At 34.9% G+C, this 15,922-nt stretch overlaps 1 protein-coding gene across 1 annotated transcript in view; it reads left to right on the top strand.

Annotated features, from left to right (window-relative positions):
* Positions 1–7,626, top strand: part of RBM46 (RNA binding motif protein 46) — a 48,072-nt gene extending 40,446 nt beyond the window's left edge. Inside the window, exon 5 of the mRNA XM_012783631.3 lies at positions 6,698–7,626. Coding sequence (XP_012639085.1) covers positions 6,698–6,897 — 200 coding nt within the window. The 3' untranslated portion in view covers positions 6,898–7,626. The remainder of the gene's footprint in view (positions 1–6,697) is intronic.
* Positions 7,627–15,922: the final 8,296 nt, after the last annotated feature.

Genomic DNA, 15,922 nt, shown 5'->3' with positions numbered 1-15,922 from the left:
TGAGTTTGTGTTGCTGTGTTTAGCATATTTAAAGCTTTTTTTCTATTTTGTTTTTAATGTTTTCCCATTATGCATTAACCCCATTAAGAGCTCTTCCCAAACTGATGTTCAGAGTTGTTCCATTAAACTTTTCTTGAGATTATTTGGCTATGGGATTCGTATTTTGAGGGGTGCTTGGACTTTAATTGTATGGGATGTAGTTTGGAAAACACTGAAACTAACCCAAAGAAACACTTGAGTTTATATGTCTGTAACTTCTTTTTGAGGCATAATTAAAATACAGTAAAATGCACATATTTTTTTCTTTTTGCCCCAAGTGTGTTCACAGGAAAAATGCACATATTTAAAGTGTACAATTTGGTCCGTTTTGATTTATGTATACATCTGTGAAATGACACCACAATTCAGAAAACAAATGTGTCCATCACTCCCAGAAATTACCTTATATACCTTGCAATCTGTCTTCTTTCCCTTCCACTCTCTTTCCCAGGCAACTGCTCTAGTTTGCATTTTCTAGAATTTCAAACTCTTGCTTTTGAAGGTTAAAATTATAATCCTTAGATGATTTAGAAAGAACCAGCTATAATTTCTTTAAATAAAGGTACACAGTCTGACAAACTTATATGTTTATGATAATTGTTTTATATCATAAAGGTTTCACAGCAAGAATTTACAACCCAAATCAGATTTGGGAAAATATATTGTAAATTGAAAAATGATTTGAGCTTAGAAACAAAAGCTGATGATTTTGCTTCCAAAACTGAATTTGAAAAATTGTAATTACTCTAGGTAAAAAGAAACAGACACTAACCAATCAGAACTTTGTAAGGAAGCAGTTATAGGCAGTAACTTTCTTTCTAACTTAGCCATCCATTACTAAAATAAACATATTCAGAGCCTCCTTTATAATCATCTTAATCAGAAATGTAAGCTCCTCTGTGGGACTAGTCTTAGAAAAAAACAGTGATCACTCTACATCTACTTCTTTTTACTGTCAAGAGCCTGACAGGGAAAATTAAGTAGAAGATACTGTGGGGGTGAAAGCAACATTTCTGTTTTGCTTTCCAAAGTTTCACTGAAAAATCACAATAAAGCAAATTAATAAGAGAAAAATTTTCAAATATAACATGTATACATGGGAACCCCCAGAAAATGAGGATTCCTCTCCTCCACTGGGTTCAGAAGCTTTTATATGCCTTTCTGGTATAAAGGATTACTGGAGAGAATGAATAGATACTTGGGAGAAAGGTGGATGGGGGAAATAGACTTGTAAATGATTCTCTTTGGAAATTAAATTAACCTGGTATTATTTTTAAAATTATTTTAAAAATGGGTTAGGCCAAGTTTGTATTCTTGATCTTTCCTACAATAGATATTGAGGTAACAGGGTAGGAGATGGAAAGACAGTTGTTCTCCTAGGTGGTTCTGGATCTCAGGCAGATAATGAAACTTCAGGATTTTGGGAGAGCCAATTAGAGGAGGGGTGGTCAGAGAGACCTTGAGGCTTTTTCAGTCAGTCCAGTATGTCAAAATGCCATATTTTAGAATAAAATATTTCTAATTTCCTTTAATAAAAATACCTTTTCCCCCAAAAAAATTCGTAATAGGGAAAATGAAATAAAAATGCCAGTAAATTTGACATATGTGAACTAGTGAAAGTATCATTTAAAAATTTCTAACTAATAATTTTTAAATATTTCATACATTATAAGTTGCTTAATAACTAGCAGTTCTGAGAAACCTTTCTTCTTCTTTACAGTTAGGTCTTGATTTTTTATACTAAGATGGAAAGTACAGAAGAATAAGTGACAAATATTATTTATGTTCCAGTATATATGGTTTTTTATTTCTGTATTTGAGCTCAGCCGTATTTTATATTCTGGGAATGTATAGTACAGTAAAACAACTAAGTTTTTCTGCAGATGAAATTCAGTGTTTCAGTGAAAGTTATTGAGATAGTTATTTCAATTGTGATTATTGAATGTTAGAAATTAAAATAATAAAATGGTGAAATGAGTTTTTCCAAAACTTTCAATAATGATCCCATAGAAATCGAAGGAAATGTTTAACATATGTATTAAAGGCCTGGGAAATGTATTTCATTGATCAAAAGGTCAGGTGTTTCATTCTCATACATTTCTGGTGAGAGTATAAAATGGCATAGCCTTTGCCACCTTGGGAAACAATTGGGCAGTTCTTCAATAAGTTAAACTTAGAGTTACCATATGACCCAGTAATTCCATTTCTAGATATTTACTCAAGAGAATTAAAAACATGTTCAAACAAAACCTTGAACCCAGCATTATCAACAGCAGCATTCATAATAGCCAAAGGGTAGGAACAACCCAAATATCTGATGAATGGATAACAAAATGTAGTCTAGCCACACAATGAATATTATTCAGTCATAAAAAGGAATGAAGTTCTCATAGATGAACCTTGAAAATATTTTGCCAAGAAGTCAGTTCCAGAAGACCATATACATGAATTATATGCTTCCATTTATATAAAAAGCCCAGAATAGACAAGTCTATAGAAACAGAAATCAATGGCTGGGACTGGGAGAAGAAGGAATGGGGAGTGACTGTTAATGGGTACAGAGTTTCTAGTTAGGATGATGAAAATGTTCTGGAATTATATGTTGGTGTTAATTGTACAGCCTTGTGAATACACTGAAACCAACTGCATTAAAGTGCATCAAAAAGGGGGATGGGTGTGGTAGAACTCAGCCAACAAGGAGAAAACCCAGTTTTCAGAAATAGACTTTTTGATGGAAATTTAGTCTAAACAATTGTCAGAAACAAACTAAAAAAGATACTCAAAATTAATGAGAAGACGTTTTCACTGAACTCACTTTAGAGTTTCTATTAAGAATTTTTCCCCATCTTTATTTAAGACAGAAAAGCATCTAGAAATCTAGTGGAATTTGTCAAGATGTATAAGATAGAATTAGAAACAAATTCAGTGAAACAGTATATCCATTGTTTACATTTTCACTGAGACATATTGGTTGTATTCACTACCAGACTGTCTCTGTGTTGGACAGAGAAAGGTAGTAGACCAAATTATAGAAACTACATAAATAGTACTGACAAGTGTATATGTACTGGTATATGTACTGCCAGTCTCTACGTTGCTCCTTTGTCAGATGTGGCACAACAATCATTACTCATTTTCCTGCTCATTCCAGATATACCTATTGGAATCTTTCTGAATCCAGGGTTCCTGTTGGCCATTACTGCTTGATTAGAATTGGCACTTGATGTTAAGCCTATTTGCTTCTCTTTGTGTAGATCAAATTTGTTCTATGAAAATATTTGTAATTATTTAGGATATAAATATGAAATTGTAGAAAATTTGCTTAGGATGTTGTCTTTAATAATCCATTATATTAGAGCAGTTCTTACACTTTTTTTGTGCAAAACAATCTTTTCAAATTAAATATTCCATAAAAGTTTAGCATGTAAAATAAGGTGCAGGGGGTGAAAGGGGAAGTGTGGAAATGGGAAGTAGTGTGGTAATGGGTAGGTGCAAGCAAAAGCCAGGTAGCTTAGATATCTACTTTAGTTCCATCCCCTTACCCATAAAAGTCTCTTTGGACACTTTCTTTCAACCCTGTTGGAGATTTCCAGAGTGAAAAAGCTTGGTCAAGTGGATATAATACTTTCATAGTAATCAGGAGACCTGATTTTGAACTTGTGTGTCTATTTAGCTGCTGGAGAATGAATCAGTCACTTAATCAACCATCTTTTGTCTCTGTCATTCATCAGTGAGAGAGGTCATTTGAATTAGAGACTTCTAAGATCTCAACCTATTCCTGGTTTGTGATTTTGAATTGGAGGATATTATTAGTCAAAACCTTTATTAGTATCAACAAAGAAATTGTGGTATATTCATACAATATATATATTGTATGAATACAATATATAATAAAATAATAAAAAGGAATTTTATAATAATAAAAAGGAATACAATACTGAAATACATGCCATGAATGAATTATAGAGATTATATTGAGAGAAAGAAGCTAGATATAAAAAAATACTTAAAAATGGATATTATATGGAGTCCAAGAACAGGCAAAACTAATCTATGGTGATAGAAAGCAGAAAATGGTTGCCTCCAACAGAAGGGCTACTGACTGGAAAGGGGCACAGGAAACTTCTGGATTGGTGATTAGGTTTTATATCTGGTTTGGGGTGTGAAGTACAATAGATTTATACAATTATCAAAACTCAGTGAAACGAACACATAAGATGTATTTGTTTATTGTATGTAAATTGTACCTCAGTTTTAAAAGTGTAAAGACAGGTTTGAATAATACCGAGTGTAAAACTTAAAATTCTGAAATTGGCTCTGTATCATTCCTTAAGAAGGGGAAAGGGAAGTACAGATCTCAGTGTGAGGCAGAAAGTGAGATTGAAGAGCTAAGGATATTATTCATTGGGAAGAAAAATGAGGGGTGGGCAAGTAAGTATATGCTAGGAGTTTAACTCATTCATCATTATTTCCTAAAAATTAATGAGAATTTCTGATTTTTATTTTCTATGATATGTAAATTATGTGTTAGATCTAAGGAAAACAATTAATTATACTTCTAGGTTTATCTCACCAATTAAGTATTTTCAGCTTACATTTTATTCATTCAGTTTGATCTTTATTGTGTTTTCTAACTGCCCAGATGTTTTTCTGAATATATGTAGATTCTTAGCGATTTTATTAATAAAATTTATTTTTGAAATGCTTATAAATATCTGAAGCTTTTTGTTTCCTGATCTTTGTAGTATTTGTGGGAAATATTTTTCTCTTGATTTTTCCTATTGAATAAAGTCATCATAACCAACTCTTAATTTTGTATTTAATTTATTCTCCTTAAAAATATGAGAATAAACAGTCAATTACTATATATTTAAAGGTTTATAGTAGGGACTATCGGAAATGTTGATATGCTGAGCATTATGCTACTAGTCGACTGTTCAGCTAGCTTCTTTTGAAAATGTCCCCTAAACAAATCTCCTATATCCACATTTCATGAATAGGTTCTGTTACCTCTTGAGTAGATATAAACTCAAAGCAAAAGTAATTTCTCTTTGAAAACTATATTTCCCCTACCTGCAGAAGTCTGTTCTTCTAAATTATGATGTTGACGACCACATTGTTAAAATTTAAAGAGCTAGGTGTGTTGTAGGTAAGTGGCTAACAAGAAATTGACTATATTTGCATAATAATCTCTCCTGGAAAGAGACATTTTTTTTTAAAGCAGTTATTTGGGTCTCTGCAGGAGCACTGATGTTTCAGTTTATACTTGACAGATACTGTAACCCTTTGGGTGAAGTGGATCCTTTAAAAGAAAAAAATTCTGTCATACCTGGAGTCATCCTATTTGGATTTTTGAAAAGCAAATAGTATCAAAGTAATTTCTCATCTAATTTCAAAATACTGAAAATACTTGGAACTAGTTACTTTAAATATATTTATATCTTCCTGGAACAAACTGCTATATTGATCTTATGGTACCATTTATAAAAATAAAGAGGTTGTAAAATTATTCTAATTAGACTTTTACACTGCTAGATATTGAAGCTATGTTTAACTGATTTTTATTTTTTCCATTTTTTTGTCTTAACTAGGTCCTTTCTGATGTTGCTTGAGCTTATTCTCCTGCAGTTGATCTCATTCCTGTTGGCTAAACATTAAGTCCCATGGCAACATTAAGTTAATGCTCATATGTTTTAGGCCTCATTTGTAGTACCAGAACAATATTATAGAAAAAAACTACCTGTACAGGAGATGACCCAGTCCTTTTCTTGCATTCCTAGAAACAGCATGCCTTTTATAAATAATAATTTTATAGTCATTGTTACACCCTTGGCTTATTCTACATTGAAGAACATAGTTGAGTTTTTGGAAAGTACAGGATTTACAAATTTGGTCTTTAATATACATATATATTACAATTAATGAAGCAGGAAATTATTGATGCATAAGATGAATGTTTATTGTGGAACAGTACCATTTCAAATATAATTGTTTTTTAATAATTTGGTTTAATTTTTGGATATTTTTCTATACTATAAGTTGATAATGGTTTCTTGAAGTTTATTTTATAAAGGTAACTCATTTTACTGTTTTATGGTATCAGTAAGACTCTAATGTTAAATTGGTATGTTGAGTTATATAAATGTTTATATTAGTATTTAAATAATGAAATATTGGACAGTTCATTTACACCAAATGTTTATGTAGTCCAGGGGTGAATGTTTCTGCTGGTTTGATGCCTAATACAATTTCAAAAAAAAAAGCAAATATGAATTTACTGTTTTTATCTTTCCTTCATGTACCACCCCTTAGTGTCAGAACCAAATTTAAACGAAGCTTCTTCGTGGAGCTAGAGAAATCAGAGATTCTCTTTTTCTATAATCAAAAAAATAAAAAAATATCCAAGAATGTATTCTAATAAGACCTTTGAAGCATTGTGTCAGTGAAGGGAGAATAATACTGACTGATAAAATTCTTAGGATTTACAGTGCAGTGAATGCTGCAATAGTCTTTACCAGCAATATAGATAGTATCATCAGGATTTTGAGTGTTAGAACATTATGTTAAAATGTGATTATAGTTTTAGTGCTTTGTCTCTTTGAATTAAATTTGTATCCATAAAGATGTGCAGTATAATTGTTCATGTATTTATTTACAGACTACAATTTCCGTCGCAGCTCAATAAATAGTCTTTCCCCTGTTAGTGCTACCCTCTCTTCTGGGACTCCCAGCGTGCTTCCTTATACTTCAAGGCCTTATTCTTATCCAAGCTATCCCTTGTCACCAACAATATCACTTGCTAATGGCAGCCATGTTGGACAGCGACTATATATCTCCAATCAGGCCTCATTCTTCTGAAGAAAATATTGTAAACATTAGTATGAAAATTTCTTTGTGTAAAACATGCAAATTAAAATACTGTTTTATTTTAGAATCGGGTTTGCACATTTGGTTTTAAAAAGATATTTATTCCAACATACTAGACATCATCTATAATGCAGAATAATAGAGTTATAGAATGTAAAAATGCAAAGTTTAAAAAGTTATTAGTGGTTCCTCTTGATAAAGGTATAGCAAACTACTATTCTTTTTAAACTTTTGGGATTTTCTTCTAATTCCTCAGTGGGCAGTATAACCCAGTAGTTTATGTTAATATTTTGCATAATAACTTTGCTAAATAGCATTTCACAAATATGAAAGCACTTGAAGACAATGGTTATACTAGATTTGATTATCACTATCTGTATTGGAGATTAGAACAGTTATATAACCAGAAGCATCTAACTATTATGTGGAAAGAAATGATGAGACAAAAAGATTAAGATGCAGATTTTATGCAGTACTAAAGAAAAAAACAGTCCACCATTGTCCTTGAAAATAACACAGATATTACAGTTAACAATTACTTGTTATAATTAATTATAATTTTGCTGTTACTGTATTTAAGGTTTTTATAGTTATGCTTCATTTGTGTTTTTGATATTCATTGTATTGTTGTTTGAATAAGAAGTGTTACGGTTTTTAAGTGTTGAAATCATGTGTTGTTTAATTTTTGTACTTGAATTCAGATTCTTTGACATTAAATATATGATGCTTCTAATATGTGTGTTTTATTTTTATTAGAATGCCAAAAAAAATTTACCTTTAACGTCACTTTAACCTTTTCTTGAGGACAATTTTCCTTACTAGGTCTGAGCCTAGAATTATAGTCATAGGCTTAGTGTCTTCATAAGACCAAAGCAAAAAATGTTGTAGCCAAAGCGTTGTTAGTTTTGTAAAGTAGTAAGAAAAATCATTTTCAGGGACCAATAGAAATATTTTGTTGTTAGACCCACTGAAGTTTCCCCCTTTGACTTATAAATAATAATGAATCCAGGTCATTTTGACTATTTTTTTTTTTTTTTTGAGACAGAGTCTCGCTTTGTTGTCCAGGCTAGAGTGAGTGCCGTGGCGTCAGGCTAGCTCAACAACCTCAAACTCCTGGGCTCGAGCGATCCTTCTGCCTCAGCCTCCCGAGTAGCTGGGACTACAGGCATGCGCCACCATGCCTGGCTAATTTTTTTTTATATACATATCAGTTGGCCAATTAATTTCTTTCTATTTTATAGTAGAGACGGGGTCTCGCTCTTGCTCAGGCTGGTTTTGAACTCCTGACCTTGAGCAATCCGCCCGCCTCGGCCTCCCAGAGAGCTAGGATTACAGGCGTGAGCCACCATGCCCGGCTCATTTTGACTATTTAACAGTTTAGTAGTGTACATTTATAACAATTTCTGATGATGGTTTTTATAATTGATATCACAGACAAAAATCTTTCAGATATCAAATGCGTTACCTTTGTTGATCAGCTCATTATGCAGCTTTGTGGGACATAGAAATTAGAAACAATTTGAAATGGTTGCAGATATTTTTTTCTACCAACTTGAGTTTCAAGCAGAAATTAAGTGAAAATTAATTTAATCTTAGTTTTTTTTTTTCATCCTGTAAAGTTTCATTCCATATAAGTCATACGCAATACTTACTTACCTTTCTAGTTTACTGCCTTAGATTTTCCAATTTAAATGAGCATGGACACTATACTTAACCAACATTTTTTCCTGACATAACTGTTTGAATTGTATAGATTTTACAACTTAATTGCCATGTATATGTGGCTCACAGGTGCATCTCACTCATCGAGCAAACATGATTTTGTTAGCTACTATAATAATACCCCAGGATACAGAAGTAACTCAGGCTGCAAGTCAGAAGAAAAACAGACACATTTAGTTTTTCATAGAAATGTTTGAAATGGCCTCACAATAATTACAAGTTTCCAAATAGCTTTTTCATTTTGGAAAAAAGAAATCTCAAATAATTGAGAGAGCTTACCAGCCATGCAGTGTATTTGGAGACTTATGGTGATAAGATCAGAAACACATAAGCTTTGGTATCAGATTTTTTTATTTTTATTTTTTTTTGAGACAGTCGTCTCACTCTGTTGCCCTAGCTAGAGTGCCGTGGCATCAGCCTAGCTCCCAGCAACCTCAAACTTCTGGACTCAAGCGATCCTTCTGCCTAAGCCTCCAGAGTAGCTGGGACTACAGGCATGTTGCCACCAAGCCCAGCTAATTTTTTCTATTTTTGGTAGAAACGGGGTCTCTCTCTTGCTCAGGCTGGTCTTGAACTCCTGAGCTCAAATGATCTGGCCTCCCAGAGTGCTAGGATTACAGGTGTGAGCCACCGCACCCAGCCTGATATCAGATTTGATTACCACTTCTGCCAAGTAACAGCTCTTTGAACTTGGACAAGTTCTTAGCCTTTTGAAGCCATTCTTTTCATTTCTGTAAAATGGTGATAAATTTAAATACCTGGCAAATGGAAGGCATGTAAGTGGTAGATGATATTGTTTGGGTATAATTATATGAAGAGTGTAGTACTCATTTCTTTGTAGTTTTTCATCCATTCTCTCTTTAACCAGAAAATTAGAAATCAGTACATCCTCATTAAACATTGTCCCTTTCTGTGATGTTATGGATGACCAGTTAATCTGGTTCATACTGAATAAAATTTTATTTGACTTGTGAACAGAGCTACTATGTATTTGCTGCTTCAATTCTTATAGAATAGGCTGTATAAGGCACTTGCTCCAAATGAGAGTTTCCTTAAGTTACTCCCAAACTGTTGATAACGTCTTAGTCATATGATACAACTCATTGGGCAGGGAAACAGTTCTAAAGACAGACCTTACCAAATTTTGTGGGCAACTTTGTTCAAAGAACCATTCCTGAGACGTGGCAGCATATTGAAGAGATATTTCCACATTTATGTTCATCACAGCATTATTCACAATTACCAAGAAGTAGAAGCAAACTAAATGTCCAGAAACAAACAAATGGATCAAGAAAGTGTGGTATACATATACCATGAAGTATTATGCAGCCTTAAAAATAAAGGAAATTTCATCACATGCTACAACATGTATGAACCATGATCCTCAAGGACATTATGCTAAGAAAAATAAGCCAAGTAGTCAAAATCATAGAAACAGAAAGTAGAAAGGTAGTTGCCAAGGACTGGTGGGAGAGAGTTGGGGGAATTAGTATTTAGTGGGTGTAGAGTTTCAGTGTTGCAAGAGGAGAAAGTTGTAGAGATCCATTGCACAAAGTTAATATACTTAACACTACTGAACTGTACATTAAAAAATGGTTACCACTGTAAATTTAATGTTATGTATGTATTTTTACCACAATAAAAAACTTTTTCCGCCCTACCAAGAAAAAAAAATCCATTACAAAATCTGTACTTTACCTTTTAAAATCACTTTGACCTTTTCTTTTTTTTTTTTTTTTTTTTTTTGGTAGGTATTTCCACCAGTGTCTTTTTTTTTTTTTTTTTTTACTGTTCCTTTTTTTTTTTCCGGCATATTATGGGGGTACAGATTTTAAGGTTTCAATAAATGCCCTTTCCCCCCTCCCCCTACAAGTCTGAGTTTCCAGCATGACCATCCCCCAGATGGTGCACATCTCACTCATTATGTATGTATATACCCGCCCCCCCTCCCCCCTCCCACCTGCCTAATACCCTATTACTGTAGTACCTATGTGTCCACTTAGGTGCTACTCAGTTAATACCAGTTTACTGGTGAATATATGTGGTGCTTGTTTTTCCATTCTTGGGATACTTCATTTAGTAGTATGGGTTCCAGCTCTAACCAGGAAAATATAAGATGTGCTATATCACCATTGTTTCTTAGAGCTGAATAGTACTCCACGGTATACATATACCATGTTTTATTAATCCATTCTTGGATTGTTGGGCACTTGGGCTGTTTCCACAGCCTTGCAATTTGACCTTTTCTTGAGGACAATTTTCCTTACTAAGTCTGAGCCTAGAATTATAGTCATAGGCTTAATTGTCTTCATAAGACCAAAGCAAAAGATGTTGTAGCCAAAACCTAGCTTTGTAAAGTAGTAAGAAAAATCATTTTCAGGGATCAATAGAAATATTTTGTTGTTAGACCCACTAACATAATAAAAATAAGAATCTGTATATTCACACTGACATAAATAAAACATAATAGGGGAGAATGAAAAGCTCTCCCTTACAATAAAATGCCAACTAATGTGGAAAAAATTGTGCAGTTGGAAAATCACCACTTTGTAAGCTACATAGCAAAACTTGATCCAGGCAAGAACCATCAGTGCATGCTAAAACTAGAGGGTGAGTGATGAGTAACAAGATGTTTTCATATTCTCAAAGTATCTCCCCATAAATTAATTATTAAATACAAAGAGGAGATTGTATTGCCAGATTTCTTTTTTCTCCCCTTATTTATCAGGCTTCACTGTATCCTTTCCTGAGATCTGATCTCTGTTGGGACAACTTTAGTTCATCTTACTTTTGCATATCACTGAACCCTGGTGATGGGCAGCGTTCACGTGTCTTTTTTTCCTGTGAGATTTTGCAGCCCCATTGTGCACCAGTGATTTGTATCTACTCCTGAATTCACTCTCCACAAGCAACTAGCCCCAGCTCTTGCTTAGCCAAGACATGGCATTATATAAGGTTAGAGAGAATTAAACTGAGGGCCACGCTTACAAAGTAATCTTGCCATGCCAAGATCTTAGACCAAAAAAGACTTCCAATAGGTAAAACAAATGAAAGTCATAATTGCTTCATTATTTCAATAATTCAGAGGCTTTATGACTATTGGAAAGAGTATCATCTGGGCTAATGACTCAAGGTAAGAATTATTTATATTCAGTTCAGTAAGCATTTATTGAACACATCCTATGTGCTGTGTTCTGTAAAGATGCATATGAATATGGCCCCTAACCTCAAGGACATCACAGTACTTTAAAGGAGACAAACATATAAACAAGGAAAATAATAACATGGTGTTGCCAGAAAATTATAAGAAGAATCTGCATAGAAGTTCCTGGAATTAGAATTCCAGGATTTTCTAGTAAACACAGATTACTCTTTGTCCAGAAGAGAATCATAGGAAAATTTATGGTTCTTCTGTTACCCAGTATGTCATAAGTATAGATGACAATGTATTTTAGACCAACATAAGGTTTTAAAAAATATATATAAGCTAAGCCTCTCTCCACATTTAAACATTCTTCATGATCCCCTTTCATACCACGACACTGACATTCCAGAATAAGTAATAGGAACAATTCTCAAGAAAGATAGGAACAGCAAGGTACAAGTTACCTCTCACCCCTAATTTGAAAGGTTTAATTCCTCATGATCTCAGGTATTCATGCATTCAGCATATATTTAATTTATGCCTGCAACATGCCTGTTGTAATTAGTGTTGAATATATAGTGGTGAGCATACACTGTCCCTCTTCCCTTGGAGAGTGGTACTGATCAATCAATATATTAATATAAAAGCTCCCTCTAGATCAAAGCTTCTATGTTTCTTGATAACAGATATTAATAAGAACCATAAGTGTCCACACCAATGTCCAGTCCTCAATAAATAAGGTGAACATCAGGATTGCAAGAAATCCTATAAAGCACAAATGTTAAGATTACTTTGGCTCAGGTTATATTGATAGAACTATGTACCCATTCCAAACAGGTTCTTTAGAATGTTTTTCTACAGTGAGTAATGTTTAAAGGGCCATATTCAGAGAACATTGGACAGAGGAATGAAAACCAAAATGTCATCTGCTGAAGGATCTTTGACTCTTGAATTGGATGTCTAGTTTATCATACCGGAATTCCACTTGAGTACCAGCTCCTTGGCCTTTTAAATTGCCCGATACAATCGCTGATGTAGTACACAATGATTAACTATCTTGGGTGTCAGTAAATAATTCTAGACCATATGCTGTGTAAACTGGGAAAAACAGTTCTCTAAGCAGAGAAGTAGCCATGGTATTTCAGGTGGAAGATTATTATATGCAAGATGGCACTGTGAGACAGCATAACAGGAGAAGAGAATTAGAAGAAGTTTAGAAGGGATGGAGTATAAACTGCAGGATTGGAAGAGTGGAGAGAACATAGAATCAGACACAAGCCTGGTGAGGAAGGCAGAGATCAGGGCATGAAGAGCCTGGTATGCCACACTAAGGAGCTTGTGTTTTGTCCTGTAGTTCTGGGGAAAACAGATAACAGACTTAAACAGAGCAAATTGAATTATTGGAAGTCACTTTAGTTTCCAAGACAAGTTTTAGGAGACTTTTAGAAGACAAGTTGGTGATGGGTGAGGCCTTGAGGAAGAGAAGAAGACAGTCGGGAAGCTGTTTCAGTAATCCAGGTGATAGCTGAACAGCCCGAACCATGACATGGCAATTGAGCCAGAGTGAGGAGGAAGAATTCAAATGACCTATGGGAAGGAACTGGAGGTAGAAGTTGGGCAAGAGAGACTAATCCAGCAGAAGCTTTAGTTTTCTCACTTGTAAAATGAGGTGGTGTGCTGGGGGTGATATATTGGCAATTAGCTTCCTTTCTGCTCTTCTTTATTCCCTCCTATATGGTAAGGGCAGGAAGCCTGAAAACTACATTTTCCAGGTTCCTTTGCAGCTATGATTCTGGGTTTGATTTAGGTAGTGCTAATGAAATGCACTCACTTGAGCTTTGGAATTTGGAGGTGAGGTAGAAGCCATCTTCCTACTGCTTTGCTGGCTGGTGAGGAAAGTTGGAGAGATGTGTTTTCAGTGGCAACTGGCGATTTCCAGTGTCCAGTCATCAGCTCTGTGGGTGTGAGGCAGTTGCAGTGGGAGCAGCACCAGCAGATACCCAAACTCTGAGCTGGCACCGGTGGCAGTGTGTGTGTGTGTGTGTGTGTGTGTGTGTGTGTGTGTATGTGTGTGTGTGTGTGAGTGAGTGAGACCTTGAAATCTAAATTGTCCAGTGGTGGGCTCCTGACTTATGTTTTTGTTCAGCAGTTTTTTAAGCACCCAGTTTTCTGTGCTATGTCCCCTTCTGTGTGAAATATCTAGCTTGGCTTCTGTCTGCAGCTCTGAAGCCTGACTGACAGGGCTGGGAAGTCTGTCCTCTCTCTACTAAGTTACTTAAGTTACTGTTACACTCATCACTGAGTATCTGAAATTTTAATCTGTAGGAGAAGTAAGTTGAAAGATTGAAACCTGTGTATGTCAATGTAGGTGAAATGTCAAATATATTAGGAAAAATGCTTCAACATTTAGAAAATAAATATAATTAGATCTTTACCTTGCATGATCCATTAAAACAAAAAGCCCAAGTGTATGAACAAATAAAATGTTGCAAATTAAATACACAAACATGTGCACTCCAAGATGGGAGAATAATCTTGGTGAAACCATCCTTTACAAATTTATAAAGGTGCACAAAGTGAGAATTGTGATAAGGGCCTAAACTTTGCAAAGGCACAGGCATAACTAAAAATAATAATAACTAGCCACTGTCCCCTAGTTTGCTTTCCTATCATTGCTACTTAGGAGTCACATACCTGATGGTCATGAAGATTCTTAACTTTCTCCATAGATAATATCACCTTTTCAAATCCTAAAGATAGTTTCTGAGGTATCTCCCAGGCCCACATTCCAGTGGATTGGCTGACCCACCCAGACCAGCGGCCCATTCCAAGAAACTGAATCAACTGGAGTTGTGAACCCAACCCAGGAACTGACTCAACACAAGAGGATGATTTCTATACCCCTGTGATTTTGTCCGGAGCCCAGCCAATTAGCAACTCAATTGCCTAATCCTTTGCCCACCAAACTATCTTTCTCCCAAATTCTTGGGGAGGCGGATTTGAGAAATTCCTCCTATCTCCCCACTTAGCAATCTGTGGAATTAAACCCTTTCTCCATTGCAAGCCTGACTGCCTCAGTGTATTGGTTCTTCTCTGTGCAGCAGGCAATGCATCCTGGTTGGGCGGCAACACTGGGATGTAAGATGAACCTCAAACTGTACAGCATTATAGGAAACAGTCATAAGCCAGACCACCTTCACAGCCATCTCCTTGCATATTCCCATCCTATAATTCTAAGTGTGTATAATAAGAGAAACCATGGCTGTTCTAAAGGCAGACCAGAGAAGGAAATTTCATGCTTTATGATTCTTTTTTGAGGTTTACAGGAAGGAGAAAACAATGAGTATGTCTTCTCCTCCTAGATTTGTCAAAATTTATGCAAAAGAATGCACTTCAGCAGCCATTTTCTCCAAGCTGCCTCTTCTCAGAAGCCCCGTAAAAGAGGAAGGGTCAATACCCCCTCCCCCCCCAGCAAGAATAATGACTATTCTAGAAGTATCTTTTTATCACAGCTTGTGAAATGACCCAAGTTTTCCTGCAGAGGGAAACATCCTCCAGTTTATGAGGGAAAAAAGATACCCTGCAATATCAGCAACTTGGCTTAGTAAAGATTTGCAAGTGCTTTTTAAAAATAAAAATTGCAACATGTATGTATGTGCTTGATTCCTGTTCTGTTTTTCTTGGGTGAAGAATAATTCTATCATTATTTTTTAATAAAGAAAAATGACTTTAAGAGAATATGTGTTACCTTACTGTTTACTGTTGTATAATATTTATTGCCTGTACAGTTCTTGAATGGCCTACATCATCTAAGAATGTGGCTGGCTACCTATTATAATTTGTTTGTACATTTGTAGAGCTAGAAAAAGCTCCTAGAATAAGAAGTAAAGGCTAAAGGAATATGTGAGATATTCAGAACAGAATACTCTGCTATCATTTACCCTCAAAGCTGTCATGCCCCACCCAGGTCTAAATCTCATTATCATTACACCTATTTTTTCAGTTGTTATTGACAGGGATCACTCAGTTATTAAGACACTTAAATTCACAAAAACCAATTTAATTTGAAAGGGGTATTTCTTTTGGAAGGTTACAGGTGCACACATCTCCGTAGAATGCAAGGGCATGAAAAATAAAAATAAAATCCTA

Source organism: Microcebus murinus, chromosome 15 (assembly GCF_040939455.1).
Source record: "Microcebus murinus isolate Inina chromosome 15, M.murinus_Inina_mat1.0, whole genome shotgun sequence".
Taxonomy (NCBI): domain Eukaryota; kingdom Metazoa; phylum Chordata; class Mammalia; order Primates; family Cheirogaleidae; genus Microcebus; species Microcebus murinus.
This window is presented reverse-complemented; position numbering and strand designations above follow the sequence as displayed.